The 27,127-nt window shown below is 57.0% G+C and overlaps 1 protein-coding gene across 3 annotated transcripts; it reads right to left on the minus strand.

The window, feature by feature from the left end:
• Positions 1-1,584: 1,584 nt before the first annotated feature.
• Positions 1,585-20,395, minus strand: RELT (RELT TNF receptor). 3 transcript variants are annotated; one of them, XM_030331148.1, is made up of 11 exons: positions 20,294-20,395; positions 8,236-8,304; positions 7,133-7,207; positions 6,872-7,038; positions 6,592-6,671; positions 5,693-5,950; positions 4,302-4,382; positions 3,999-4,080; positions 3,577-3,834; positions 2,938-3,136; positions 1,585-2,796 (listed from the first exon to the last, which is right to left on the minus strand). In XM_030331148.1, the coding sequence occupies exons 2-11, from the start codon at positions 8,278-8,280 to the stop codon at positions 2,749-2,751; spliced, it is 1,293 nt and encodes a 430-aa protein (XP_030187008.1). In that variant the 5' UTR covers positions 8,281-8,304; positions 20,294-20,395; the 3' UTR covers positions 1,585-2,748. The 3 variants fall into 3 exon arrangements, with proteins under 3 accessions (XP_030187008.1, XP_030187007.1, XP_030187009.1); XM_030331147.1 differs by lacking the exon at positions 20,294-20,395 and adding an exon at positions 10,266-10,898; XM_030331149.2 differs by lacking the exons at positions 2,938-3,136; positions 20,294-20,395 and adding an exon at positions 10,266-12,220.
• Between the last annotated feature and the right edge of the window lie 6,732 nt (positions 20,396-27,127).

The raw sequence follows: 27,127 nt of genomic DNA on the forward strand, positions 1-27,127 counted from the left end.
TTCTGGAGTCCCATCCTGACCAGCCGCCTTTATCCAGCAGGTCTGGGGCTCCCACAGGCTGTCCCTTTCCACACCTCCCCAGACTCCACCAAACATCAGTATCTGGTTCTTCAGCCTCTCTTTGGGACTCTCCCATTAGCATTTAAACAAGTCCCCTTCTTCCACCTTTAAAAAATATACCAATACCCAGAGAGCCCAGAATTAAAAACCTTACCTCCCTGGGGCCTAAGTCCCCACCAGTTATCGCCTGTCACAATCTGGCTTCTGTGGGGAGCTCAATCCAATCAGACCTCGTCCTGTTCTCACCATGTCCACGAACCAAGGACTGCTGCAGTCCTGACCCTGTGGCAGCACCTGGCCTTGTGGACCATCCTGCCCCTCACTCCCTTTCCCTCACTTGCAGGACACTGCAGTCTCCTGGTCTCCTTCCCACCTCCTTGGCAGCGCCTCTGGGGCAGCCCAAGAGTCTGCCCTGAGCCCTCTCTCCTGGTCCAGTCCTGGTGCAAATGCCTACTTGAGTGCTTCTAAATATTCCTGTAGCCCAGGTCGGTCTCTCGACCACTTCCGGCCTTCACATTCCAGACACCCAGGGGGCTGTATCACAGTTGTCTCCTGGGCTGCTCCTCCGGTTTCCCCACCCAGCTGGCCCTAATCTGTTGACCCACATCTTGTTACCAAGTCCTAGCAGTTCCATCTTAGGACTCTTAGATCCTGCCCCCACATCCTGGCTTCCACCACCTCTTGCCTGGACAGCTGCAACAGTTTCCATGCAGAATTCTTGCTCCACCCTCCACGCTGTGACCAAGAGCAAGCTGACCAGCTCCCCTTCCTAAATGCCTTAGAGGTTCCTTGGCATCTCTGGCAGAAGACTGATGGCTTCCAAGAGCACGTGTAGCTGTCTTCTGCCCACACCCAATCCAGTCTCCACACCTGGCACCTTCAACTTCCAGCTTCTCCAGTTCCTCGTAGTTCCCCTGGGCCTTTGCACATGCTGTTCTCTCTCTGCAGACCACGTTTCCCTTTCCCACGTTCGCCAGCTCCCAACAGGTCAGTCTGACCCCATCCATCTCCCAGGCTCCACTTCCTCTAGAGCTGTGCTGTCCAAGATAGGAGCCACTAGCCGCATGTGGCTATTGAGCCCTTGAATATGCTAGTTCTTATTAAGATGTGCTTTAAGTGTAAAATACCAGATTTCAAAACAAAAAAATTAGTGGTTCATGCATAATTTTTATACTGACTTTATACTGAAATGAAAATAGTTATACTGGCTTAAATACATTATTGATACTAAGCTTATCTTTTTCTTCCTTTTAAAAATGCGGCTATTAGAAAATTTTAAATTACATATGTGGTACATACTATATATATCTATTGGACAGCACTACCTCTAGGGGCTTCAGTGAGAACCTGATGAAGTGAGGGGCCTCCTCCAGCCCCACTTCACCCGCTGTCCCCATGCCTACCTGCCACAGAGCCAACACTGCGAGGGGAGGGATGGCCTGTCCCACACACAGTACCTGACACACAGCTATTTGGTGAATGGCCAGATGACCTGGGAAGAGACACAGGGAAAGAAACTCCTCATGACACGACTTTCCCACCTTTTATTATCCAATAAATGGATGGGAATAGAGACAAAGACAGGACAACAGCAAAGTTTCAATAAATAAGAGAAACAGGGATGGCAGTGGGGCCCATGCCTGCACGACCCCACATAAATAACCAGGTTGCTGAGCCAGAGTGGACATAGGGACTGGGCTGGGCAGTCGCCCGCACTGCCCAGGCTGGGGGACAGACACCAACACCACAGGGACACACAAACCACTGAGGCCAGGGGCACCTTACCAGCCCCTCACCCATGTCTCTCCCCAAAAGCTCCTGAGATCTTGGGGTGGCTATGCAGGCTGGCACCTTGTACTACAGCCCTGCCCAGGTCAAGACTGTGGTACCAATTTCAATAAAAACAGCAGGGTGGGGAGCAGATACATGCATTAAGCCCCTTATAGACAGAGCCAGGGATGGGCCGCCCCATGGGGGCCTGAAGGCAGAGGCCTTAGAAGCCGCAAAAATGGGGCCAGATAAAGCTACTAATGGGAGGGGTGGCAAGGAGTCAGGCTCTCCCCTCACATGACCCGGGCCAGAACCTGCCAAGTAACTGGAGAAGCCCTGAGCCCTGAGATGCCTTTCTTTTCCCACTTCATGGTCAGAAGAATTATAACCAGGTGATGGCCAGGGACTTGCCCATGGTTAGAGCCTGGGAACTCAAGTCTCCAGCCCATGGCTTTTTGTTGCTCCTTCCCTTTACAGGGCCCACTAGAAGAGGCGGGAGAGGTCCGTACTAGGGCCCCGTACAGAGGCAAGGGCAGCTAATTACCAAGGTGTGGGGCCAGGAGCGCCAGGCAGAGGGCCCCTCCCCACCAGGCCAAGGCCTTGCCACTTAGTGGTACAGAGGATCCTGCAGGGTCCCAGGATCTGGCCAGGCTAGGGCACAGGGCATCCTTCAGAGAAAAAACTGGGTGGCAGGGACAGGGGAGGGGCTCTCAACCTGCTCCTGCACACAGCACCCGCCAGCTGGCCTGCCTCCTCACTGGGGCGGACGCTCCCACCTCCAGGCCCTGGCCTTTGCTGTTCTGTCTGCTGGGCCATTGCTTCTTGGTCCTCACACGCCCAGCTGCAGCTCTACCTCCTCCAGGAAGCCTTCGGAACCTCCCAGGGCAGGGCTGCCATGTTCTCAGATGAGATAGACCATCAGATGACCAGGTTGCTCTCATTTAGCCGGACCACATAGCGGTTCTCCTGGGAGACAAGGTGGGGGGTCAGAGTGGAGTCAGGGGCTTCTGTACTCCCTGCCCAGGGCCCCCTGGACCTCCACCCGCGCCCTATTTGCAGTCAGGGTCGGCCCAGGTGCCAACTGACACTTTCCCCTCTAGCCCTCACCTCAGCCTTGTTCTCTGCTGGGGGCTTCAGCCACTTAGTATGGCTTCTGCCACTTCCCAGCAGTGCCTGCTGCTCAGTGGGGAGGCCAGGTTGTGGGGAGCCAGGGAGAGCACCCCCTGAGGGCCCAGCCTCTGTGACAGTTTTCACTTCAGAGGCCGCTGAACTTGACCGTTGCTCAGGAATTCGGGCCACTCGGAACCTGTGGTGGTGGAGTGAGGAGTGGTGGTGTGATGATTCCATTAAAGACAGAACCACGGGTCTAGAAAGGGCAACACCCGCCAGGATCCCACACCAAGTTCATGGATCGGAGTCTGAGCCCTTCCTATGCCCTCCCACCCACAGATGAGCTCCCAACCACTCTCAACCCTAGGCTGTAGGTAAACAGTCCTTTGGCCTGAGGGGCCCAAGGTGTGATGGAGGCCAGGACCCTGCCCTGGCGCCCAAGGGCTCGTGTGAGACACAGCATAGCTGGAAGACCTGACTTCTCTCTGACAACCCTCCTTCTGCCCAGAGAGGCATACTGAGGCCAGAGAGGGACCAGTCACCAAGCAGGATGTTTAGGGCTCAAATGGGGCCCTGTCTCTCCCACCCTGGCTGTAATGTCTCTCCCCGACCCTCCAGTATCTATGCCCACCTCACCTGCCCACAGACAAGATGGTGATCTCGCCCTGGCGTCCTGCCTTGGCCCCAGCCTTGGAAGCCCTGGCCGGGTTGGGCAGGAGTCTGGGAGTAGGAGTAGTGGCAGCTGCGGCCTCAGGGGACAGCAGCACCTCAGGCCACTTCTTCTGGCTGCAGCGGGAGCAGCAGGGGCCAGAGAGTGAAGCCAGGCCCTGCACGGTGTGGAGGTGATGACGATGTGGGCAGACGTGTGGCATGCTGGGGGGACCCGGCGGCAGCCTACAGCGGGCACAGGGGGAAGTGGTCACTAGGGCAGGCCAGCACCAGCGGGTCCCAGGAGGTAATAAAGGGGAATCGTGAACATGAAAGGGAACATACCCAAGTGGTAAATTCCCAAGGAGGCAGGCTGATTATCTGTGGGTTTGGATCGCCTGCCCACTCACCTGGGTACGGGCCTGTGGCTGGTCTGCACCAGCTGTTTGCTGTGATACTCCTTCAGCAGCTCCTCCAGGGCCGCGGCATTCTCTGTTGGGCAGCTGTGGTCAGAACCCAGCTCTGGGCCACAAAGGGGTGCTCCCCGTGCACCCACACCCCACCCCACCCCAGGCCTCGTGCCTTTTCCTCCACCCCTCAGCCACACTGATGAGAGAGGGCCAGGCTGGCCCCAGGTGTCTCAGTGGGAGGGGTGGAGCAGAGAGGAGACCATCCTCTCCCCGGCATGGGGATGGGGTCAGACCTCCCCTCACCTTTCTTCTCGGTGATCAGGCGTACTAGGACCCCAATGGTGTCCTCATTGGCGTCCTCAGCCCGGTAGGCGGGGTTGATCCCTGTGGAAGAAAAGCAACAGCCATGGTCCTGGGGAAGTGGAGGGTTGATTGGGGGGGGGGGGGGGGGGAGGGGCGGGCAGTGCTCCAGACTTGACTCCAGATTTAACAGCTATGCCAAGATGTGGCAGCAGAGGGCACCGCAGGCCTTCCTGTGAGTTGTGCTGCAAGCCTGGGTGTTGATGCAGTGGTGGCACTCCAGGCCTCAGCTTAGGCTCTGCAAGCTTACTATCACTGCTCCCTGCAATTGGAGGGTGAGGGGGGCCACCCCTTCTGGGGCCTATCATCTCCCCTGCACAGCCTCAGGTAGCTGTGGGCTGTCTCCCTGCCCAGAACCCTGGACAGTTCTCGGGCACACACTGCCATTCCGGGCTTATCACACTTCCCCACACACCACCCTGTCCATATGTCTGAGGGCCCTCAGGGCCCAAACCTCAAGAGTGTGAGAATAGGCCACGTAATCAATCCTGGGCCAGTGGCAAACAGCTCCTAGGACTTGCACCCAGGCAGCAGCCAGCAGCTGAAGGAGAACCTAGGCTAGGAGAAAACAAGTGCAGTCCCAGACAAAATGGCCTGAGCTGCCATCTTCCTGCCTGCCTAAAGCCCCTGTGCACTTCCTGTCCCTGCCAGCCTGCAGCGTCAGGAGCTGGGAAGGGCTCTGGCCGGTCCCGGGCAGCCTGTGGCACAGGAATGGGAAGCACCGGTTCGATCTTAACTTGGCCGCAAGGCTCTGTGGGCAGTGTGTGTGCATGGGGGTCCTGCCCTATTGGCCTTCAAGGGACGGTGCAGGGAAGAGAAAAGGGGCCCAGGACCTGGGGATGGGGGGAACACATCTCTCCCTCTGGTTCCAGGACTCCTAACTCAAACCATGGCCTGGAGCTGAAACCTGAGCCCCTCGTGGGGTCTGCCAAGGACAGCTGCCCTGCCAGCCACTCAGGTCAGAGGTCAACCTGAGAAGGCAGTCCGACCCTTGAACCATATACATACAACTGCAGTCCCCAAAGAGTTCAGATCCCTACAGCCGGACAGGGCCTCACCCAGGACCAGAATCCCACTGAAGCCACTTGCCCTCTACTCTGCCCCCGTCACCACCTCAGGCCACTTCACCTTTCCTTCCACTCTGTCACTTCGCGCGGTCTCCTCTGCAGCTGCACGCGCACCTCCAGGAAGCCCTCCTGGTTAGCCCTCTGCAGGTCCCTCCCTGTCAGTCCCTCTAGGCCAACAGGTTCCCTTGCACAGCCACCAGGCTGAGCTGGGCTGAGCTAGACCCTACCCTCTGGCCTCCCCACCCGAGACCCCAGGCTGAGCCTCACCGCTGCCTCCACCTCCAGGGCCGGGCCCAACCTCCTTGTGGGCCGTGCAGTGGTAGCCTTTCCGCTTGAGCAGGTTGCACACCAGGATGCCCAGCAGCCCCATGAGGCAGAAGACAGGCACGATGGCAATAACCGCATACTGGGCAGCTGTCTCCTCAGGGCCACCTGCCCGCGTGCCATTCCCAAGCTGCCGCGTATCCCCAGCGCTGCTGGCCCCTGCTGCCACCTCCACACCACGTCGGGCCCGTCGTCCCCGCTCTGAGCACCACAGAGGATGGAGGCATGGAGGAAAGATGGAGGCAGAGAGGCCCAGGGCCTGGGTTAAATGGGAGGGGGGTGGGGGCATGAATGTGTCCAGAGCCGCCTACTGCCCACTCTCCACCGTGCTGGGGAGGCAAAGGCCAACTCACCCCTACTTGTTCTTGGCCATCTTATCAGCCTGAGCAAGGCCTCCTCAGACCTCAGGACAGCCAGACCCTCAGCCCCCTGTCCACCCCTCATTCTAGGGTGAACACAGTACCTAAGCACATGCCTGGGCCTGTGGACACCGGATCCCACCCCCCACGACTGGCCGATGAATTAGTTTCCTCAGAAAGTGACCGACAACAGGTGAGAGGTGTGTGCGCGTGTATGTGTGAATGTGAGCTCACACGCATCTTCATGTGCCTGTCTTTGAGGGGAGGAGGACAGGGGACAGGCGGGGTGTTAGCTCCTCAGGGCCTCAAGCCATGGCTGCCCACCTGCCGGATGGGTCCTGCCACTCAGAAACGAGGAGAGCAGACACTGCCAGCGGAACAATTGAACACGTGTTGCCGGACGCCCTCTGGCTGCGCACCCTTCCCTGGGCTCAGGCGAGCTCACTGGACCCCCACCAGTCCTGCCCCCCATCTGTCACTCACCATAACAGCTGCGAGTACCCAGAGGTGTCCAGGAGCACGGCTGACAGGAGACAAGGGGGACCCCTGAAGTGGCAAACCACCTGCAAAGAGAGAAGACATCACTAAGGCCTAAAAACTATCCTTAAGAGAGGCTCCTGCCAGGCACACTCACTGGTCCTGACCCCTCCCATTTCACAGATGGGAAGACAGGCCTGCTCAGGGGGTGGGTGAGGCTGGGACCCTAGGACCCAAAGTCCTGGTCACCTAGCCATGAGCCCTCAAGTCCCACCCCATGGCTCACCCAGGCTGGCAGTCTCCACATAGGGTGTCTCGAGTCGCTGTGCCTGCCTGGGCCTCCAGCCTCCCTCGAGGGCTGCAGCGAGCGTGGGGCTGGCACGGGCCAGGGCCCCATGAAGCAGAGAAAGTGCCGGGGGGACAGGACCTGCATAATGTGCCCTGCCCCAGGTCCTGTGGGAGGGAAAGGATGAGAACAAAGCCGGGAGCCAGGTCTGGGGAACCCGCCCCTGGCCCTCAACAGTCTTCCCAGGACAGGGCAGCTTACCAGGCTGGGCTCCTCCCCAGGTGGGCACCGCCAAAGGGTCCTTGATGTTGGAGTGGCCAGAGGCCAGCGCAGCAGCTGGAAGAACAGCAGGCAGGACACACTGAGAGAGCAGAAAGTGCTGGGATATGGCATCTCTGGGCCATCTATCCACCACCCACTTCCTCATGTCTCAGGAGTGGGGACCACTGACCACACAGGGCCAGCCCCCAGGTTTCAGGGACCTTCTCTAGCCTCAATCCCTCATGTTCTGAGTAAAACCTGCCTGTCCCATACCTGCTGCATCACCACTGCCTAGGTGGAAAGAAAACCACATCGGCTTCTGGAAAGTGCTGGAAAACCCCAGACGGAGCCAGATCAGGATCTCAAGCCCTTGGGTCCCTGAGTCACATCCATTCCAGCTAATCAGGACGATAAAGAGGAAATGCTTCCGAATTCCTCTCTCAAGTTCTGTCTCCCTTCCTGTGGCTGTGGCCCCGCCACCACGGCTGGGCCTGTTGTTAACCAGGCCCTGTTCATCATCCCTGGGGCCAAGTCTGCAGCCAGTGCTTCCTGTTCTGGGCCCTCAGCAGAGTGTTTGGGACAACTTCCTCCATGACCTCTCCACACAAGGCCGGCCAGCTCACACTCCTGCACCCACACGGGGCGGGATACACCTCAAGGAAGGGATCTCAACTGGCCTCCCCCAGCACATTCCACTGACAGCTCCCTCTGCAACTCACTCCAGGAATCAACTATCTGCCCTGAATCCCTCCTGCTGTGGGCAGATTCCCCCCACCCCCAAACCTGTCCTCCAATTTGGCCCAACTTGGGGTAACAAGCACAGAATAGAGCCAGCTGCCCTGGAGGGCAGAAGGAATGTCACACAGGAGGCTCTGGGACTCTCGCCAGGCCCCAGCCCTGGCTCCCAACATCTGCCAAGCCCGAGGAGGACTCCTGCACCAAGAGCCACACAGGCCAGGAGGTGTTTCCTAGGGTTGGACTGCCTCAATTTGCAAAGGAAGAGGTGTGTAACCAACCCTAGCATGGCAGCCAGCGTGGGGTTCCTGAACTCAGAAGGGCTGGGGTGCAGGGTTCAGTACTCCCAGGTCCCATCCCCAACTCACCACAAAAAGGCAGGACAGGGGCCAGTGTGGCAGGCTCAGCTTCATCCTTGGGCCCCAGGAGTCACCAGCCTACGACACACATGGAGGGAAGGCTCAGCAGGAGATGGGAAAAGGCAGGCAGCTGCTGTCCTCCCAGCACTGTTTCCAGGACAAGACTGGATGGGAATTTGCAAGGTATTGCTGGGCAGACAACATTGGGGTGGTTTGGCCTACACTCACCGCACCTCTCCCTCCCCCCACAAACCTGGGTAGAGATGGGGGTGCCCTGTGTGGGGCTGGCCTCCCAGGGCAGCAAAGGAGGGGGACAGAGGGCTCTGCCAGGCTTGGGGGACTTCCCAGAGGAGGAAGGGCTTCCTTTCCCTTCCATAAATAGCCATGTGCATGGGGACATGGGCAGGGGGGCCCTGGGAGGAAGGAAGTGTGCAGCAGCAGTCCTGGGGGTGGGGGCTGAGAGGGCCTGCAATCCCCCCATGCCCAGACTCTGCACCTCATTTCCAGCTCCCAGGCTCCTGCCACTTGGACCTCCTGTGGGCCCAGCCCCTTGGCTTCTCTGCCTTCACTCTTGCTGTTTCTGCTCCAAGGAAGGTACTTTCCCTCAGCCATCAAAGCCAAATACGAAGGCAGCTCTGTCCAGAAGCTTCTCGAGATTTCATTTTCCCCCTACAGCCGGGATCAAAGCACCTGCATGTCTCCCTACTCACTGCCCCCCATCACAGTCCCAGTCCCACCACAAGTCCCACTCCCCAGTGGGCAGTCTTCTCCACTGAAGGATGTGGAAGGACATGTCCAACACGGGGAGGGGTCTGACTGCATCTCTGGGTCAAGAGCAGACCGCCTGCTGCCATAGCAACCAGTGTTCAGCCTTCTGTCCTCTCTCTCAGGCACCTACCACTGTGTGTTGGGCATTGCCCTCGGCGCAGAAAACAGAAGAAGACAGACACTGTCCCCATCCTCAGAGAGTTCACATCCCTGTTGACCATACCAATGGTCTACAGATGAACAGGGAAATGCCCCCCTGCCAGACAGCGGGAAGTGCCAACAAACCATGAGGCAGGGTGAGGGCGCCGCGTGGGATGGCCGCTGGCCCGAGGCTGAGCACCCAGGCTCCAAGCATGGGGTCCTCTGGAGAAAGCCTCCAGCCAGTGGGCAGGTTGGAAGAGCAGGAAGGAGGATTCAGTTTAGACAAATGGGACTGTGGCAAAACAAGAGAGTTCCATCACTTTTTTCCAGGAGACCTGGCTTCCGGCTCAGGAGGGTGAAGGAAGCTGGATTTGTCAGGCCTCAGCCACAGGCCATATAGCTTCTGACCCCCAAGGGGCAGCCAAGCCACTGGCCCAGGGCCCCCAGCAGATTGAGGGGACCCTACCCAGAGCCCCGTGCTGCCCGATACCAAGTCTGGTGGGAGAAGCGATGCCTGCCGTAAACCCCAGGTCATATGAGAGCCCCTCGGGGGCACAGGTGGCCCGGCCTTCCCACATGGAAAAGGAGCCAGAGGAAACCTGATCCCCCTACACAGACCTCGGTGGCCGAAGCCAGGGGTTCGAATTACATCACAAGGGATGGGGAGGGGCGGCAGGCACAACATCCTCGGGACTCTCCAAGTCACTCTTGGCCCAAGGCCAGCTAAGGGGAAAACCTAGGACAGGAGAAGGTCGGGCCACAGCATAAAGGCCACACCCTGGTTGTCTGTACCCAACAGGTAGCATACTCAGACCCATTCCCCCACTTGTCCCCTCCTCTAATTTGGTCACAAGTCTTCCTTTCCAGTTTCTGGCCCAAAGTGTCCCTTCCCCTGCCCAGGCCGAGCTCCCACTCAAGCTCCGCCCCCCCATGAAGATCCTTCTTCATAGGATCTAACCCACGGACTTGACCACAAGCCCCAAGGCCTCAGGCTGACCCCACAGGGGCTGGACCAGGGGTGAAAAGAGGCACAACAGCCACAGAAGAGAGGACCCCAGTCCCACTCCTGGCCCTGACTGGCACCTGCTGGGTAACCTGAGCCCACAGTGAGGGGCTGTACAGCTGCTCACCTCCAGGCCGATAGGGAACCGTGATCTTGAGACTTCCAGGAGGAAAGTCTTCCAGGGGTCCAAAGACCCAAACTCAAAGCCAGCAAGGGCCCACTCAGGCATATTCACAGACACTCGCCGCCTAGCGCCCTGACGCCTTCTAATTACGTGCCTTCTAATTACCCCAAACTGGTACTTACTCCAGTCTGGCCGCCGGAGTCTGCTTACAGCTGCACTCCCAGCCCCCTCACTCAGCTAGACTGAGCCCCCGATGAACCTGTCCGGTCAGGCGGCCCATGGTAGGCCACCCAGAACCCCCTCCGTGTACACATAGGGCAGCACCTGCCGCTCTGACCTGCCCCTCGGCACCCCCTGTCCCACCAGGACTCCAGCATCTCTAAGCCTAGAGTCCTGAAATCTTGACTGAAAAGCAAGTTCAGATCAAAGCCCCTCGGCTGGCTGAGTGTCCGTGAAGGCTCCATCCCCACCTCTCTGCCTAGTCCTAAGGCCAGGAAGTCAGTGACCTTCCAAGGCCTCCAGAGAGCCTCCTGGAAGAAGGCTGTCAAGGTAGCTGAGCAGACCCAGGCCCACAGCAGGGAGCCTCCTCTCAGGGCCCAGTGCTCCAGAGGAGAAACACCCAACAGGGCCCCAGGGGCAGAGGAGGAAGTAAGCCTAGAGGCCACTCCTCCCAGAAGTCTAACCTGGGCCTGTCCCCATTGCCACCAACTCCCTGTGGGACCGGAGCCCCTGCTACACCTTGCTGGGTCTCAGTATCTTCATCTGCAAGATGGGGATATTTGTCTCCCAGGGCAAGACCATGATTAGGTTTAAATGAGGTAACAAGCCTAAGGAAGGTCTTGTGATTTCCTCCCCATCACCCCCTTCTTTCCCTCTGCACCTTGGCTCAGGTTTGTAATTAAGTATTTGTTTGCTTACTTGTTCAGCGCTGCTCCCCCTACCCCACCCCGACAGCAGCAAGGGCAGGGATGTCTGTCTCATTCACCACAAAGCCCTCCCCCAGCAGTGTCTGGAGCGGGAGGCCTCCACAAAACAGGTTGAGGGGGAGCAAGCTTCCTAACATGCAACCCACCCCCATCTCCAAAAATGCCCAAACAATTAGAACCAGAAATTCCCTGGAAGAAAACCAACTAACCAGGGCAGTGGAACCCCAGGGACATGCAGCCCTGGAGGCCTCAGAGAAAGAGGAAGCTGTGACACCACCCAGGTCTCCACAGCTTCCCCTTTCCCAGAACTGAAGCTTTGTAGGGTCATGAGGCCCCAGCCTGGGGCCCTCCTCTGCACTTACTCACTCTCCAACCTCAACCTGGCCTCCTACTGAAGCTCCACTGAATCTCCAAGGGCCCTTGCCCTTGGCCTCCAGTTCAGCCCCACCTGCAGCCTAGGCATCCTTACACTGGGATCTGGCCCCTGCCCCTTCCCCCAGCCATTCTGAGCTTCTTTCACTCCCCTACACTTGCCTCTCCTACCCAGAAACCCTTCCCATCACGGGGCCAATACCTACTCTTCCTTCAGAGCTCAGCTCAAGGCCCCTCACCTCCTCCTGGAAGCCCCCCACCGCTACCTTCCCTTACATAGTCATCATCCACATGTAACCTACCCGGCCCCTTCCCCACAACCTGTGTGCCCAGTGCGCAGCACAGGGCCAGGGCCCTGGTAAGTGGGTAGATATAGGCTGAACTGGGGATGGGATGGGTTTGAAGGAGGGGGCAGGGATCAGGAGAGCACCTAGGTTCTGTCAAGGCTGGGTGGACCAGAGACCAGGATCTCCGTTAAGGAGCCCAGAGTCTGGGTTAGGCAGGAGGGGAGGGGGGGGAAGAGTTGAAACTGGATCTGAACCCCTGGGCTAACTTGGGGAGAATCAGTCTGCCTTGCTCTGCTCCTCAACTGGCTCTGTGGCTGTGGACACCCCTGCTCCCATCAAGACAGAGGGCTGCTGTGAGGCTAAGAGAATTCACCTTAAATATGCAGCACAGGGGCGCCTGGGTGGCGCAGTCGGTTAAGCGTCCGACTTCAGCCAGGTCACGATCTCACGGTCCGTGAGTTCGAGCCCCACGTCAGGCTCTGGGCTGATGGCTCAGAGCCTGGAGCCTGTTTCCGATTCTGTGTCTCCCTCTCTCTCTGCCCCTCCCCCGTTCATGCTCTGTCTCTCTCTGTCCCCAAAAAAATAAATAAACGTTGAAAAAAAAAATTTTTTTTAAATATGCAGCACAAGGCCTGGCACACAGAATGAGCCCTCAGTAAGCATTCACCATGCCTCCGTTTCCCCATGTATAAATTATGGAGCAGGGAATGACACACACTTGACAAGCAGGTGTGAGGTACAAAAGAGATTCTTCTCTATTTATGCTTGGCCCAGAGCCTGTACACAGGAGGTGCTGAATTAGCCATGGTGAGGCTCTGGGAGGTAGGGGGGTATAAGAAGGGAGAGAGGTCTGGAAAGATAGGTGGGCAGAGCCCAGGTCACACCAAGACTTGGATGCAAACTGAGAAGCCTGCACTGCCTTAAGGGCCTGTGGGAGACTTGAAGGGTTAGTGGGCGGAGGAGAGGTATGGAACAATTTGCCTCTCAGAGGGCTTCCTGGGCTGCCTGCCAAGAAGGCTGGACTGGGGAGACAGAGGTGAGAGGCAGGTCCCCACCTGGAGCAGAGGGTGGGAGGCAGGTACTTGTGTTTCCCAGCGGTGGCTCTAGGGCCTATGGACCTCCCTGCAGCCTTCAGAGGCTAGAGCTGCCGGGAAACACAGCTGGGCACAGGCCTTCCTTGACCACTCGAGGCGGCAAGACAAAGGCCGCCCATCAATAGTTAGAAATCCAGGTTAGTGAGGAACCCAGTGGTTCCCTGGCAACTGGGGCTGAAGTAGGGCAGTGTCCACAGTGGGTGGCGGTGAGGGCAGCTAGGCATGCCTCCTTTCCATCCTCCACCCTCACGGGGAAGCCAACTGGCCCTCATTCCCTCGGGCCAGGCCCTCAGTTGCCCCTACTCCTTAGGAGTATCCCTGTTTCACACCTGGGTAAACTGAGGCCACGGGAGATCACTTGAATGGGTCACACAGCCAGTGTGTGGTGATGCAGGCGCCCAGGTCTGTCTGATTCTGCCTCCTACCTCACTCCTGACCCCTCTTAATCCTAGAGCCTAGCTTAGGGTCCAGCATATAGCAGATAGTCTCTGAGTGTTTACCAACCAGATGGCAGAGGCTAGGGAGGTAGTGGCATACAGAAGGGGCTCACTGAGAGGCTATTACAAAGCACCCAAGCAGGCCCCAGGGAAGGAGGTACTGCCCCCATTCCTGGGGGTCTCTGGGGTTTGCCTCCACCCACACTAACTTGCATATTGCCCTGTGTACCAGCTCCTGTGGGAAAAGGCAGTGGCACCTTTGAGAAGCAGGAAGCCCAGGGAAGGCTGGGAATTCCCAGGGGGTTGAAGAGCAAGTCCCAGGGTGGAGCCCAGCTCCTCAGGCTGCTGACAGGCTGGGGGCCTAGAGTTGTGCAGAGGCTATGTCAGGGCCACTCAGTAGGAAGGGCACCCCCGTTCCCAGCCCAGCCTTGGGCAGCCTTGGTCTCCCGGGCACAACCCTTGGGTAAGGACTCCATGCGTGTGAACCCCAAATCCCACACCAGGGCACACCAGACAGCAGCTGCTCCCCGGCCCACCCCGGGGGCTGGGCATGGTTCTGCGCCTCAGACCTCCAGTCTGCCCCCGGGCCTGCACTTCAGAGGCTCGGGGAAGTGATGGGGGCAGGTGGGGCTGAGGGAGCTAATTGGCCCTTGAGGCTAAGAAAAGGGCTGAGGTGGCCAGACTGGGCCAGCCCCGCTCCTCCCAGTCTGGTGCAGTTCAGCTGCAAACCTGATCCCTTACCTGAGCTGAGTCTGGGGCTAGGGGAGGGGGGCACTAAACCAGACAGTCATCTCTGGGGCAGAGCTGGGCCTCCCCAAACCCCCTAAGCACTTACTGTGCGCCTCAATCCCATCCCAGGCCTCAAATATGGGGTCCCAGGCTTCACAGATGAGAAAACTGAGGCTCAGAGAGACTAAGGAGTACCCTGTAACAAGTCGGTCTCAAAGGAGACAGGGTTAACCCACCCAGTGGTGAGGACAGGCAGCCCTTGTCCTTGCCCCCCAGGCCTGGCATTTCTGCTCCTACAGGCCCTCTCCAGCCTGACACCCAACCACTTAGCACCCTGGGCTTCCTGCAGGGAGCCCGAGCCAGCCCTGGGCCGTCTCCCTGGCCCCAAGGCAGGATGGCAATGGTCCACTCACTCATGCTACTGCTACTTCTTCCTCTGAGAAGCCACCTTTGCCGCCAACCCCAGCTGCACACTCGGTACCAATCACGGTACCGTGCTCAATCACAGTCTGCTCAGCACAGGCCCCCCGTCACCCTGACCTGGGCAAGGCTTCACAAGAGACTGAGGGCAGACCACAGGCCCAGACTGCCCTATCCTCAGACTCCTCTAGACCTGAGGTGCGGGGGAAAAGAACCCTCTCCCCAGCAATTCTAGGTCAGGCCCCAACCCATGGAGACTGAGGACTGGGGTCAGCACAAGGCAGGAGGTTGGGTTCCAGAACAGTTACTCCTGGTTCAAGCTGTTTGTCACTTAGTGACTCTGTGACCTTGGGCAAAATACTTACCCTCCCTGAGCTTTCGGGGTCTCCTCTGCAAACAAGGGCTCTGGTCCCTGTCTCTGGGGATGCTGCAGGGCTAAGTGGAGCCACTGTAAACAGGGCTGACCAGGGCCTGGCCTGACCAAACCTCTCCTGAGGATCAGTTCTCACCACAACCCACAAGGGCCAGAGGAGGAGCCAGGCTCAGAATTAAGCAGCATCCAGCCAAGGTCATCCAGTGGCTTTGGAGCAAGCAAGGGTGCTTTGGGGAACCAAGCATCAGTCCCAGCAGCATGGACAAAGGAGCCTTGGCCTCCCAGGGAAGCCTGTGGGTGCCAGGCCTGTATCCACCTGCTCCCATGCCAGCTAAAGCCACAATCAGGAAGGTGGAAGGGTGCTGAGCAGTCAGGACCCAGCCCCACAACCCCAAGCTTCAGTTTCCTCCTCTGTAATTTGGGATAGTTGTGTTTCTTCAGCTGACCTCTTGGTGTGGCTGGAGGATCCAGAGTTCACAGGAGAACAGTGGCTCTTCTTACAATCAGGCTTCAGCCTAGGTGCCACCTCCTGCAGGAAGCCTTCCCAGCCTCCCTGTCTGGGTGGACCCTCCCCTCTCCTGACCCCTTCAGCCACCTGTGATCTCCCTGGAGGGAAGGAGGGAGGGAGGGAAGGCAGGCAGGCAAGCAGGCAGGCTGGTGGGCACATAGGGGCACCAGGCCACTCCCTGAGCTCATTGCTCCTTCTCACGGTGACTACAATATGCAGATCCAAGTTTAGATCCCTCCTTCCTTCTCTCCACCCACACACTCAGACCCCGCTTCTAACTGGCTGCAGAGGCCCCTCCATCCCTCTCTCTGTGCCAAGTAGCCAGGGCACACACTCACAGCCACATGGGCAGTTTATTTATAGAGCTCTCATCTTTCCCAGGATGGCTTTCCAGGCAAACAGACCTGGGTTAAGATCCCAGTTACACTAGGGTCTTGCAAGTCCCTTCCCCTCTCGGGGCCCTCTTTTCCCTACCTATACCTAGAAGGGACTGCTGACCCTCAGGGCATAAAGCTAAAGATGTGAGAGCCTTGGGGTCCTAATCCCAGGGCTGAGCACACAGTAGGGATGCAGCCCTGGGTCCCTCCTGTCCTCCTTCCAACCCCAGCCCCAGCCAGTGGCACTAGGGCCAGGCCCAGGCACCCAGAGCCTCCGCAAAGAATGGGTACTGAGCTCTGCCAGAGACCTGGTCCCAGCAACACTCAATCCTGAGTGGGGTGGGGCCAGATGGGCCCCGCTGGCTGACCTCAGGCAAAACCCTGCCCTCTCTGGTGCACCCCTCCCACCCACCCAGCAGAAGGGCCAGCCCCATAACAAAGGGGGTCTGGCCTTATCCAGCCAGGCCAGGTGCTGAACAGCCCCACTACTTCCTCCTCCCAATGCAGGTAGCCAGCATGATCTCTCTGTGGAAACGGATGCCAGACAAACCTTGCCTCCACTTGGGAGACAGGGCTGGGTAAGAGCTTGGGCACCAGACTCCAGCACCATGGTTGTGTGACTCAAACTAGCACTGGTCCCTTCTGCCCTTTGAGTTTCAGCTCCCCAGTAAGCAGCCTGGGAAGGAATAAGATCCTCTGTCAGTACGGTTGAGACCTGAGCCCAGGGACTGGCAAACAGCAGGGAATGTGCTGGCCCTGAATGAGAGCCTTGTCTGAGGAGGGCCCAGACGCCAGATGTTCCCCTTCAAAAAGGATGGTCATGGGTCTTCACCTCTAAGCCCCCCAGCACACAATAGGCCCTCAGCCTACAGTGGCTGTCGTTCCTTAGGAAGAGGCCTGGCCGGCACCGATATGGCACCAATATGGCAAGACAGGGCAGGCTGCTGACCAGGCCTGCCCTTCCCAGCCGGGTATGTAGTGCCCATTCCCAAAGGTGAGGGGATGGGAGGGGGGGACACCTGACAGGTGGACCACAACAATGGAGAGGGGCTAACATTGGGCTGGGAGGGCTTCCTGGGTGAGGGGAAGCTGTACCCTGAATGGCCAGGAGGGTTCCAGAAAGGGGAGACAGCAAGAGCAAAGGCAGACTCGAACCAAGGCACACGGCAGGGAGAGATGAAGGTGAAGACGTAAAGTTCAGAAGGTCTTCGAAGGAAAAGTGCTGATGCTCAGATAAGGAGTCTGGACTATGTTATGCAGGCAAAAAAAAGTAAGTTGCCTTAGGGAGGATGTTCTGACAGTGCGTGGAAGAACTGGAAATGGAGGCAGAGAGGCCAGTACGGGAGTCTGGGGCAGGACAGCAAGGCCAGAGTGGAACAACAGAGGGAGGCCTGATTTTGTGAAGGTGTGTCTGGAGCCTGCTTCCAGTCTTGGGCCACGTCCAGTCTGCCGGGGAACATGTGGCAGGACAGAAGGAAGAAAGGTACCTTGTTTGGAGGGTGAGAGCCAGAATACCAGGTTTCTGGACGCCTTGGGTAAGTCCCAGCACTTCTCAAACCTCAGTCTCTCCCTCTGTAAAATGAGGCTGACTCTATGAGCAGGTGTGGAGTGATGACTGCCCCTCAACGTCTCCCCTCCTTGGCTAAACACAGGTACCTCCCTCCAGCAGCTATCACATCAGTCCCAACTGGGACCATATGTGGAAACCCACCCTGGCCCCACTGTCATTCTGGGAGGTCCAAGTTCCCAGAAAGCTTTAGCCTGGGCAGGGCACAGGGTAGGACTGGGAGGGCCTCCACCAGGGCTAGGATGAGAAGAGGAGGCTATCCCTTCCCCTCTTCCTCCCTCCCGCCCTGGGCCCAGAGCTATTTCCCTGTTTGCTGGGGATAGAAATAACTCAGGCTCAGCCCCAGGAGACCAAGACAGCTATTCTGATCAGCCCCAAGAAGCACAGCCCCAGTCATTCCAGGAAGGACCAAAAGACACCCTGACCCCCCAGCAACAGCCCTCGGCCCAGTGGCAGCAGTGGTCAGAACTTGCGGGGCCTCTGGGAAGAATGGGGAGACTGAAGGACCGAGAGGGTGGGGCAACCCCAGCTCACCCCCAGCCTGCCCCCACACCACAGCTTGTGGGTAGATTTGGGAAAATAGGCCCAGAGCAACTCTAAATAGTGAAACAGAGCCTCTCCGGTATGGTGAAAGTCAGCTGGGACTCTCAGTTATCCTTGCCACCCCTGGAGCCTGGGCTGTGCTGCTGACTCCTGACACTTTTTGTAGCTGTGTGGATGCTCCCAAAGCCAGTTGCAGACTCTAAAAGGCAAGAGACAGGCCTCTCTGGTGACCTCCCGCTAGGGGTGAGAGCTGGGGGAAGGGAAGAGGAGGAACAGGAAGACCACATAACTTACCCACCCACACAGACACGTGTACAAATACACACTACACTCAGAACTCACAAAGGCACACTCTGGCAAGGCCATGCTTGCCAGTCCGGGTTTGAGAGAGGAAAGCCTACATAAGCCATGAACAGATATTCGAAAGATAGGTGGCCCTCTCCAAGCATCTCACAGGGTTTCAGAGGCAGAAGACCTGAATTCCAGTCCTGGCAGTGTCTGGACTCAGCATGACCTTGGCCAAGTCACTTTGCTTCTCTGAGCCTCAGTTTCCTTCTCTGAAAAATAGTCCTATCTCAGAACCACTGCGAGGATTCAACAAGAGTACACCACAAAGTGTTCAGCATAGCACCTGGTACTGTCCCCCTGCCCTCAGCCCCAACACAGAATGCGACCAACATTTTCAGAGCAGGGCAGAACTTCCAGATCCTTTAGCAAATACCTCCTGACCCCTCCTGGTCTAGAGAGCCCAATTTCCATTCTGCCCTGCATGGACCCAACAGACCCTCTTGTGGGGGTGGGGGCCTCAGAGGGTAGCCCAGATGGTGCTTCAGCTCTCCAGATCAGAGACCACTCGTGGGGAACAACTCCATGCCCCCTCTCCCCCAACAAAGGGAAATGAAGGAGACCGGGGCCACAGAGGTCAATGTCTATGGATCAGAATTCTGGGCTTTGTCAGAGAAGCTGTACTTCCATCCCTGTCGCCAGCAGCCCCTGGGCCATTGTGTGCCCAGCAGCCAACCTGCCCCCACCCCCCACTGCAGTCTTTCTGCCTGGAGGGAGGGAGGGGAGAACAGAGGCAGTTGACCCAAAAACAATAGAGGATCCCAAAGTGATGATTCACAGTCCATTCACAGCCCAACACCTCAGTGTGCAGAAAGGGAGACTGAGGCCCAATGGGGGCAGGGTCTGAGAGGAAGATAGGCCCAGTGAGAATACAGGTTACTGGGGACAAAGCTTTGCCAGGCATCTGGGACCTCAGTGTGTGAGTGTGTTTGGGAGGTGGAGCCTGAGGCTACCTCAGCGCCCCTCAGCTGCTGCCAGAAGTGTCAGTCATCTCAGCAGATGTCACCCAGCCTTGGCCTCCTCTCCCCCTGCCAGAGTAAGTCACTCAGGGTCCTCCCGGCTGACTAAATTGAGATGTTGAGAGGCACCCTCTTAGGGACAGCTCTGGAGCCGCCCCTGGCCTCCCCTCCTCCCCTTCCCTCCCCTCCTCCCCTTCCCTCTTTGTACGGCAGGTGGTTGAGGTCCCTCCTCTTTCTGCCTCTTACTCATTCTCCTGAGGCTTGGACACACACACACACACACACACACACACACACACACACACACTACTTGGCCCCACGAGCACACTACGGCCCCAGTGATTTGGAGGTTGGTTCTCCAAATCAGTTAGGCTTCCTCTCTGTTTCACACTCACATTAGGGAGTCACTCTGGCCCTGCCCTGGTCTCGTTCCAGGCCACATACACTCTCAGTGACCCCAGTGACCGGGGTCTCACAGTAAGCTGGGGTCACGGTCACCCGCAAGGACCTGGGGTCTCTCTCACACAATCACACGCACTCACTCGGCCTGTCAGAGATACACAGAGCCCCTCTGTGTCTCCCGCTTGGTCCCGGCGTCACTGCCCAGTGTCCCGGCCACACGTTCTCCCGGGCTGGGCCGCCTCACGCGCCGTGTCACCCACAGTCACGGGCTGACACCGTTCAGAGCTCCCCCCCGTCCGGCTGCCCCGCGCCGCAGCCGTCCCGTCCCGCACCCGTTCCTGGTCTCGGTCCAAGTTTCCCAGGCCGGGGGCGTCTCCGGGGCCCGCCGACTCCTCAAACTGCAAGTCCCGCGGCTGCTTGGCCCCCGCGCACGGCCGGGCCTGGAGTCGCGGCTAGAGGACGCGCAGCTCCTGGGGCAGGGGGCTCAGAGAGCGGCAGGGACCTGAGCGCGGAAGACGCCGGGACAGGACGCGGGGGAGGGGGGTGCGCAGAGCCGGGGCTGCGGCATCCGCCGCCCCGGCCAACTTCCTCAGAGACCCGGGGAGGCAGGGGGGCGCCACTCGGGTCCGCACCACTCTGGCCCCGGCCGCGGGAGGCAGACCCTGGGCTGAGGCCCCACGCGCCCTCCTTACCTGACCGCCCCACAGCAGCTCCAGCAGCTCAATCCCTCGGCAGACTGGCAGGCCGGGCCCGGCTCCGCGAGCGCACCGGCGGCCGCGCAGGCTGCGCGCCTTTTGAATGAATCGCCGGCCGGGCCGGGAAGGTGCGCAGCCCCGCCTCCGCGCGTCACGGTCTCCGGCCCCGCCCCCTACGTCAGAGCCCGGGCTCGAGCCCCCAGGTCCCCACCCCCTTGAGGCCGCGTAGGGCCTCGCGTTCTCCCTTCGGGCCGCGCCGCTCGGTTTCGCCATCTCTCGCGCCCCCCGGGAACTGCAGGGGGCTGCGAGGGAAGAGGCTTCTTGGATGCACCTCTCCTGGACTCCAAACCAAGAAAGAAGGGGTTGCGCGATGCAACACAGTCTGGAGACTTGGATGCTACCCCGGGTCCTGTCACAATTGCCGGTTCAGGCAGGACCACCGCCCACCCCTTCTTGGGTCTTGTTTTCCTCCTGGAAATTGGCAACCAGGGAGAACGACCTCACTTTGTTGATGAGGCCCAGGTCGGCCCCTGGAAGTGCTCGCTTGTTGAGGAAAGTCCAAGTGAAAGTGAATCTGTAATGGAGGTACACGTAATGTGATCTCCTCCTGCACATGCTTCAGGGCGCAACCCAAAGCGCCTTCCTCCAGAGACCTTTCCTGTCCCCATTCCCCACCCTACCCCACCCCATCCCTCTCTGACAAGATAGTGAGTGTCTCCTTCCAACGGGACAGATGACACAGTGTTCTCCCTTCCCTACCACCAGCTGCCCCACCCTGCCAATTCCCATTGCCAGCTATCTGGGTGCCCAGTTAGGCAGGGACTAGGGACTCCAGGACACTATTCACATTGTATTCCCAGCTCTGTGAATTGTGCCCTCTGGAGTTGTGCAATATGGTGGGCCAGGACTGGAGGCAGCAGCTCAGCAGTCAGAGTTTCCCCCACTCAGTACTATTGAGGGGATCCCAGGCGGTCCTCCCAGGACAGCAGGGCTGGGAGAAGATGCACACAGCACGGAGGGCCTCATGTTGGGGGCAGAGGCGGGCTGGGAAAGGGATAATCACAGCCCATGACAGAGGTAAAGGAAGGTAAATAGGTCTATTGGGGATAGATTGTGGGGAGAGGTGGAGAATTCTAAACAAACTGAGTCCTAGAACCTGAGCTGTAGGGTGAGGGGGTGGGGAAGGTCAGGTCCCCAGGGTCCAGGAGATTCTCAGAGAACTGGACACCTGCAGAGGGAGAGGGGGAGGGGAAGAGTTTCCATTTCCCTGGGCCATGCCCAGGTTGTAGGTGAAGAGCTCCAGGTGACTGATATCAGGATCATAGCCCCACCCCCCTCACATCTCAATGGACACCCCTCAGGGCTAAGGCAAGGGTGGTCCTAGGGTTTAATATCTCAAATCCAAGCCCATGGGGTGGGGGGAGCCCAGAGAGGATTCATGCTGGCACCTGGTGAGGCGATGAGAGTAGCCCAAGAGGCCCTCTGTTCCTGCAAATGTTTTCTTTGTAAGAGGACCTTCTATACCTGAGTTCCAAGTTTTGGAGTTCAAATGGTGGCATGTCACGTGCCACTTAATAGATTACATGAGGATATGCTTTTTGGTCAAGGAGCATAGGCTATTAATCAGACATCTTACAGAGGGTCTACACCTACTGCCGGCTCTCTGTGAGGCTTTGGTCAAATCCCTCCCCAGACTCAGTTTCCCCATCTGAAAATCTGGGTGCCAAACTTGTTACCTGAAGGTTGTTCCGGTTCTCTGTGGGAGGAGGTGATCTGCCCCACCTGTCTGGGTGCTAAGGGTGGGCAGCAGCAACCTGAGCCAGGAGGAAAGATCAGGAATGGTGGGGCTGATGTGGTCTCTCTTGTGGCTTTGGGGACTCTGGTTGGCAACTTTGGGCTCTCAGGTTGCATCTCCGTGGAGTTGGGTCTCCTGGAGCCACAGACCACACACATCCCACCCCCGCACCCTCAGGTTATGAGGGAGCCTAACTGTTATTTATTACCAGCTCTGACTCCTGAACCACAATGAGCTACAGATGGGACCCTGCTCAAGAATCTGGAAGCATCTAGTGAGGAGACAGAGAAAGAGTTATGGAGGCCACAGGAGAGATTTAGATAGGCTTTTTATAGAGCTTGGACAGCCACAGGCTTGAGAACAAAGGACTCTCACAATCACAGGCTTTTAAAACTCCTGGCATCTCACATGAACCTGTGAAATCTTAGCATTACAATCCCTGCACTTAGGGACCTCAGAGACCATCTCATTTGAACCTGTTATGGTGCAGCTGAGGAAGTGAGCCCAGAGAAAGCCAGCACTTCATCTTAGGTGGCACAGCACATGCTCCAGTAAACCAGGATGAGCTGCGATGGTGCTCCAGAGTCACGGTCATGAGCTCCATGTCCCACTGAGGCCCTGCCTGCAGTGGGGACCCTGTCCCAAAGGATCAGAGGCATGGGATGCAGTTGTTTGCAAGGAACCTGAGCAGATGTCAGTCTCTGGGTTGCGGACCAGAAGTGGTAGCGCCCTCTGCTGGCTGCACTGGAATTTTAACATGGAAATACAAAGGAGGAGGAATGCTGGGGGCTCCGACTTAAATTTCAGTGCTCTAGGGGTGCCTGGCTGGCTCAGTCAGTGGAACATGCGACTCTTGATCTCTGGGTTGTAAACTGGAGCCCCACACTGGTTATAGAAATTACTTAAAAATTAAAAAAAAAATCTTTTTAAAAAATTTCAATGCTCTGCACTTGGCTAATCCCCAACTGGCCAAGTCCTACCCCTCTAAGGGCGGGCTGCCCCCTATGTCTGTGCCTTAGCTCAATGGGGAGGTCTAAGGAGGAACTGAGGCTAGGAGGCCAGGGTGGGTGGGGCTCAGCCTGGGGCAGGGCAGAAACTGAGCTGAGGCTGCTGGGCCGGAGAGCTAGGTTCAGTCCGAATTTAGGTCTAGACCCTGACATGGGTCTGAAATCCCACTGGGGTTAGGTTTTGGTGTCGCACAGAAAGAGGTCAAGTCTCAGTTCTGCCATTGCCAGACTGTGTCACTTAAGCAAGTGACTTTACCTCTCTGAGAGCAAGCTCCCCAGCCCAGGGTGTTGTGAGGATCTATTGAAACCCCATTGTCAGGGGTACTAGCTTCTTCTAGAAAGAAGAACCCCTTCCAGGCTCAGAACCCCTATCTGCTCCCTCTCCTCCTGCATCCTCAGTGTTTGCCCTGTGTCATCCCCACACCCTGGCATCTGGGCTCTGCCCCTACTTGTCCCTGATACCTGCTCTATATCCACCTCATCAGTTCAGTCCTGCAATCTATCCCTGATCCAGCTTAGGATGCCTGTTCACTTGCCTTTGCCAGGCAGGACTCCTCTTTGGCCATAATGGGCCCAAAATAGCACTTCCCCTTGCTGCTTCCTGCAACCTGGCCTGTGGCTTAAGGTCTGTGAGGACAGAAGACAGAATTGGTGTTTGGCAGGCATGCAAAATATGTGAAGGTCTCATAGAGGTCATTTGGGTCCGGAGAGGGCAGACACTTGCCTGGGGTCACACAGTGAAAGGAGGCGAGGGCTAAGGCTTGAGTTCGGACATCTGAGTCCCCTATCTCCTCCCCAGTCTCTACCCAAAATGTCTAATTTGCCTTAGCCAAATTTGCTGTCCCTTCACCAAGTCTTCTGGACCTGCAGATTATTGCTAGCCCCAGTTCAAGGCATATGACGGGGCCCCTGAAGACCGGCTAATTTAGTTCTGTGCTTCAGGGGTTCTAAGGGTCATTCTCTGACTGTTCTGATCACAGGAAACCTTCCTGCCTGGGCTGTCCTCTACACCCACCCAGCTTCCACTCCCACCCCACCCCCCAGCCTCAATGCTGCCTTGCTGTGTGGTCTGAAATAAGTCCCTATCCCTCTCCTTGCCTCATCTTCCCCCTGAGGTAGATGTCTAGCTAAACCCTGCCCTCTGTCCCTAGCCCAAGGAACCACTTGGAGAATCCCTTTGGAGAAGAGATGGCTCTCTCTTGTCCTCTGAGGTCAGAACACCCCACCCAGGGCTGGTTTAAGGAACTTGAGCCAGACACCTCATGAGTGATTGGATGTGGCTCTGGCTGCTCAGGCTCTGTCTCTCCTGTCCTCCAGCCACTCCATGTGACTTCCCCTCTTCTCTTCCCTGAGCCACAGAGACCTGAGCAGACACATCGCATGTGAATCCAGGCTGTACCACTTAGCAGACTGGTGACCTTGAGGAAGGCATTTAACTTCTCTGAAACTCAGTTTCCTCATCTGAGGAAAGAGAATAATAATGGTACCAACTTCCCGGGACCATTCTGAGGATTGAGATGGTCCATGCTCCGGACTTGTAGCAAACAATAACTGGGAGCTGGGGTTATTGTTTTGTGATATTTAAGACCTAGAAGGAGACCCTAACTGAATTCTCCAGATTTAATTCAACAAATATTTATTGGGCATCTACTACGTGTCAGGTACTGCAGGCAGCCTGGGGATGGAGGAAAAAAACAAAATGAAGTCCCCTTTCATAGAGCTCATGTTCTGGCTTCCCCTACCTCTTCCTCTGCTCCAGCTGGGCCTACACCATGGACTCCTCACTCCAGCTGGCCCCCCTCCCCTGCTTGCCTTGCCTCAAGCTGTGCTCTCTTCATACCAAACCTAAGCCCCACTTCTTCTGACCCCAATGGCCAGCCATGGCCATACCCTTTAAAGTACTGGTTCTCCACCTCAGCTGGTGAAATTAAAACATGGTGTCCTAAGACAGTTACTCTTGGAGGATAGACTCAGAGGGGACGTTTGGGGAGTTTTCAGGCTGACAAATACTCGGTTTTTTGATCCGGGTGTATTTACATTATGAAAACTCATCAAGCCACACACTAACAACTGTGTACTTCTTTGTACAAACATTAGACTTCAATCCAGTTCCCTTGGAAAATACTGATACCTGGGTCCTACACTCAGAATTCTGACTTAATTGGCCTGGGATATGGGCCGGGCCCCTCAGGTGATTATAATGTGCAGCCAAGGTTGAGAACTACTGCTTTAGAGGAGCCAATTCTTCTAAGACCCTCCCCTGGGCCTGGGGCCTGATAACTATTCATCCCAGGACCTCCCTCCCCACAGCTGACTGGCTCAGGCATAAACACCTGTCCACAGGCTGACCAATGCCCTGGGATGTGGCCTCCTCGGTAACAGTGGGCTGGGCCTGGCCCAGTCCTACTAAGGTACTTGAGCTGGGAACATGCTGAGAATCCGGCCTTGGGTATCCAATGCCAGAACTGAAGTCTGACCAGGACCCCTATGTTGAGGTGAAGAGGCTCCAAGGCCACAGAAGCTGTGAAGCAGTGAGAACAGCAGCCATCTGGCAGCAAGGGAGGAACCAGAGTCTCAAGGTGAAGAGGCCAAGTGTCCAGAGATGGAGTGCCAAAATGTGGGCCACTGTGCTGAAAACTATTTACTGCCAGTTCCCCTTTCCACTAACTAGCCCCCCTTTTATTTCAGGGCAGAACAAATCTCTTCTTTGTGGGGGAAAGGATTAATGGCCCCATTTTACAAATGAGGAAATGAAGGCTCACAGGGGACACAAGTCATTCAAAGTCACATAGCTAGTTAGTGGTAAAGTCAAGATTTCTGTCCAGCTTCAAAGTCTGTGTTCTTTCTGCTTTGTTGCACCATGAATTCCACACAAACGTTGCCTTTTACCCTGGAATATGTGTGTTTAATATAATCCCCTCCTTCCCAGATCTTCCAAGTGAAGTGATGCTGCAGGGAGGTGTTCCATGCGTGTCCTGTGGCCTTGAGGGCCCAGCAGACCCGACATATGTGTATACCAGTTTGCAAAGCATGAACCTGCATTCCCCCTTCAGCAACTGGTATGTGTAAAGTGTTAATCACTTAGGTTGGAAAACGTTCCAACGAGTTCAGCAGAGCTGGGGCATGCTCTGCCCTTCGCAAGTGGTCGTCATCTTCAGCCCCGTGGGTGTACCCTGGTGGGAAGAGATCTGCCCTGCGTGGACTGGCCGGCCCCATGGGTTTGGCCTCTGTATTCTTTTTCTCTTTTTCTTTTTCTTTCTTCCTTTCTTTTTCTTTCTTCCTTTCTCTTTCTTTCTTTCTTTTCTTTCTTTCTTTTCTTTCTTTCTTTCTTTCTTTTGAGATAACACCAGTGGAGGAGGGGCAGAGAGAGAGGGGACAGAGGATCTGAAGCAGGATCCATGCTGACAGCAGCAACTCTGACACTGGGCTCAAACTCTCAATCCGTGAGATCATGACCTGAGCCAAAGCCAGACGTTCAACTGACTGAACCACCCAGGCGCCCCTGCATTTTTATGTCTACTTTAATGACATACTGTTTTGGACCAGAAATCAGACAGACTTGGATTCTACCCTTGCTCTAAAACCTGAAATCACCTTAGCTTCTGTCAGAATCCCCAGCCTCACATGAGGCTTTGCTGCAGAGAACACCGTTTCCTGGAGGAGCTGTATAGGCTCCCTGGTCGCCTAGCTTTTTACTTACCGCCTGGGTCAGCTTCAGATTCCCAAGCCTCATCCCAGATCCAATGACTGAGAAGCTGTAGGGAGCCTGGGAATGTATACTTACATGGACAATTATGTATCACGCTTCCTGTTTACACATGTGGCCTGTAAGGGATTCTGACACGTAGCCCTGGTTACAGAGCAGTGAACTGGCATAAGCCCTTGTTTTCCTGATGAAAGAACTATAGCCCCCACAGGGGCAGTGACTTGCCTAGGATAACACAGCAAGTGGCAGCCTTTGCATCCCAGCACCCTTCTGGGTCTCCAAGCCCTCCCTTCTGCTCAAGTGAGCAGGTGTTGGGAGGCCCA

This window comes from Lynx canadensis, chromosome D1 (genome assembly GCF_007474595.2).
Source record: "Lynx canadensis isolate LIC74 chromosome D1, mLynCan4.pri.v2, whole genome shotgun sequence".
Taxonomy (NCBI): Eukaryota; Metazoa; Chordata; class Mammalia; order Carnivora; family Felidae; genus Lynx; species Lynx canadensis.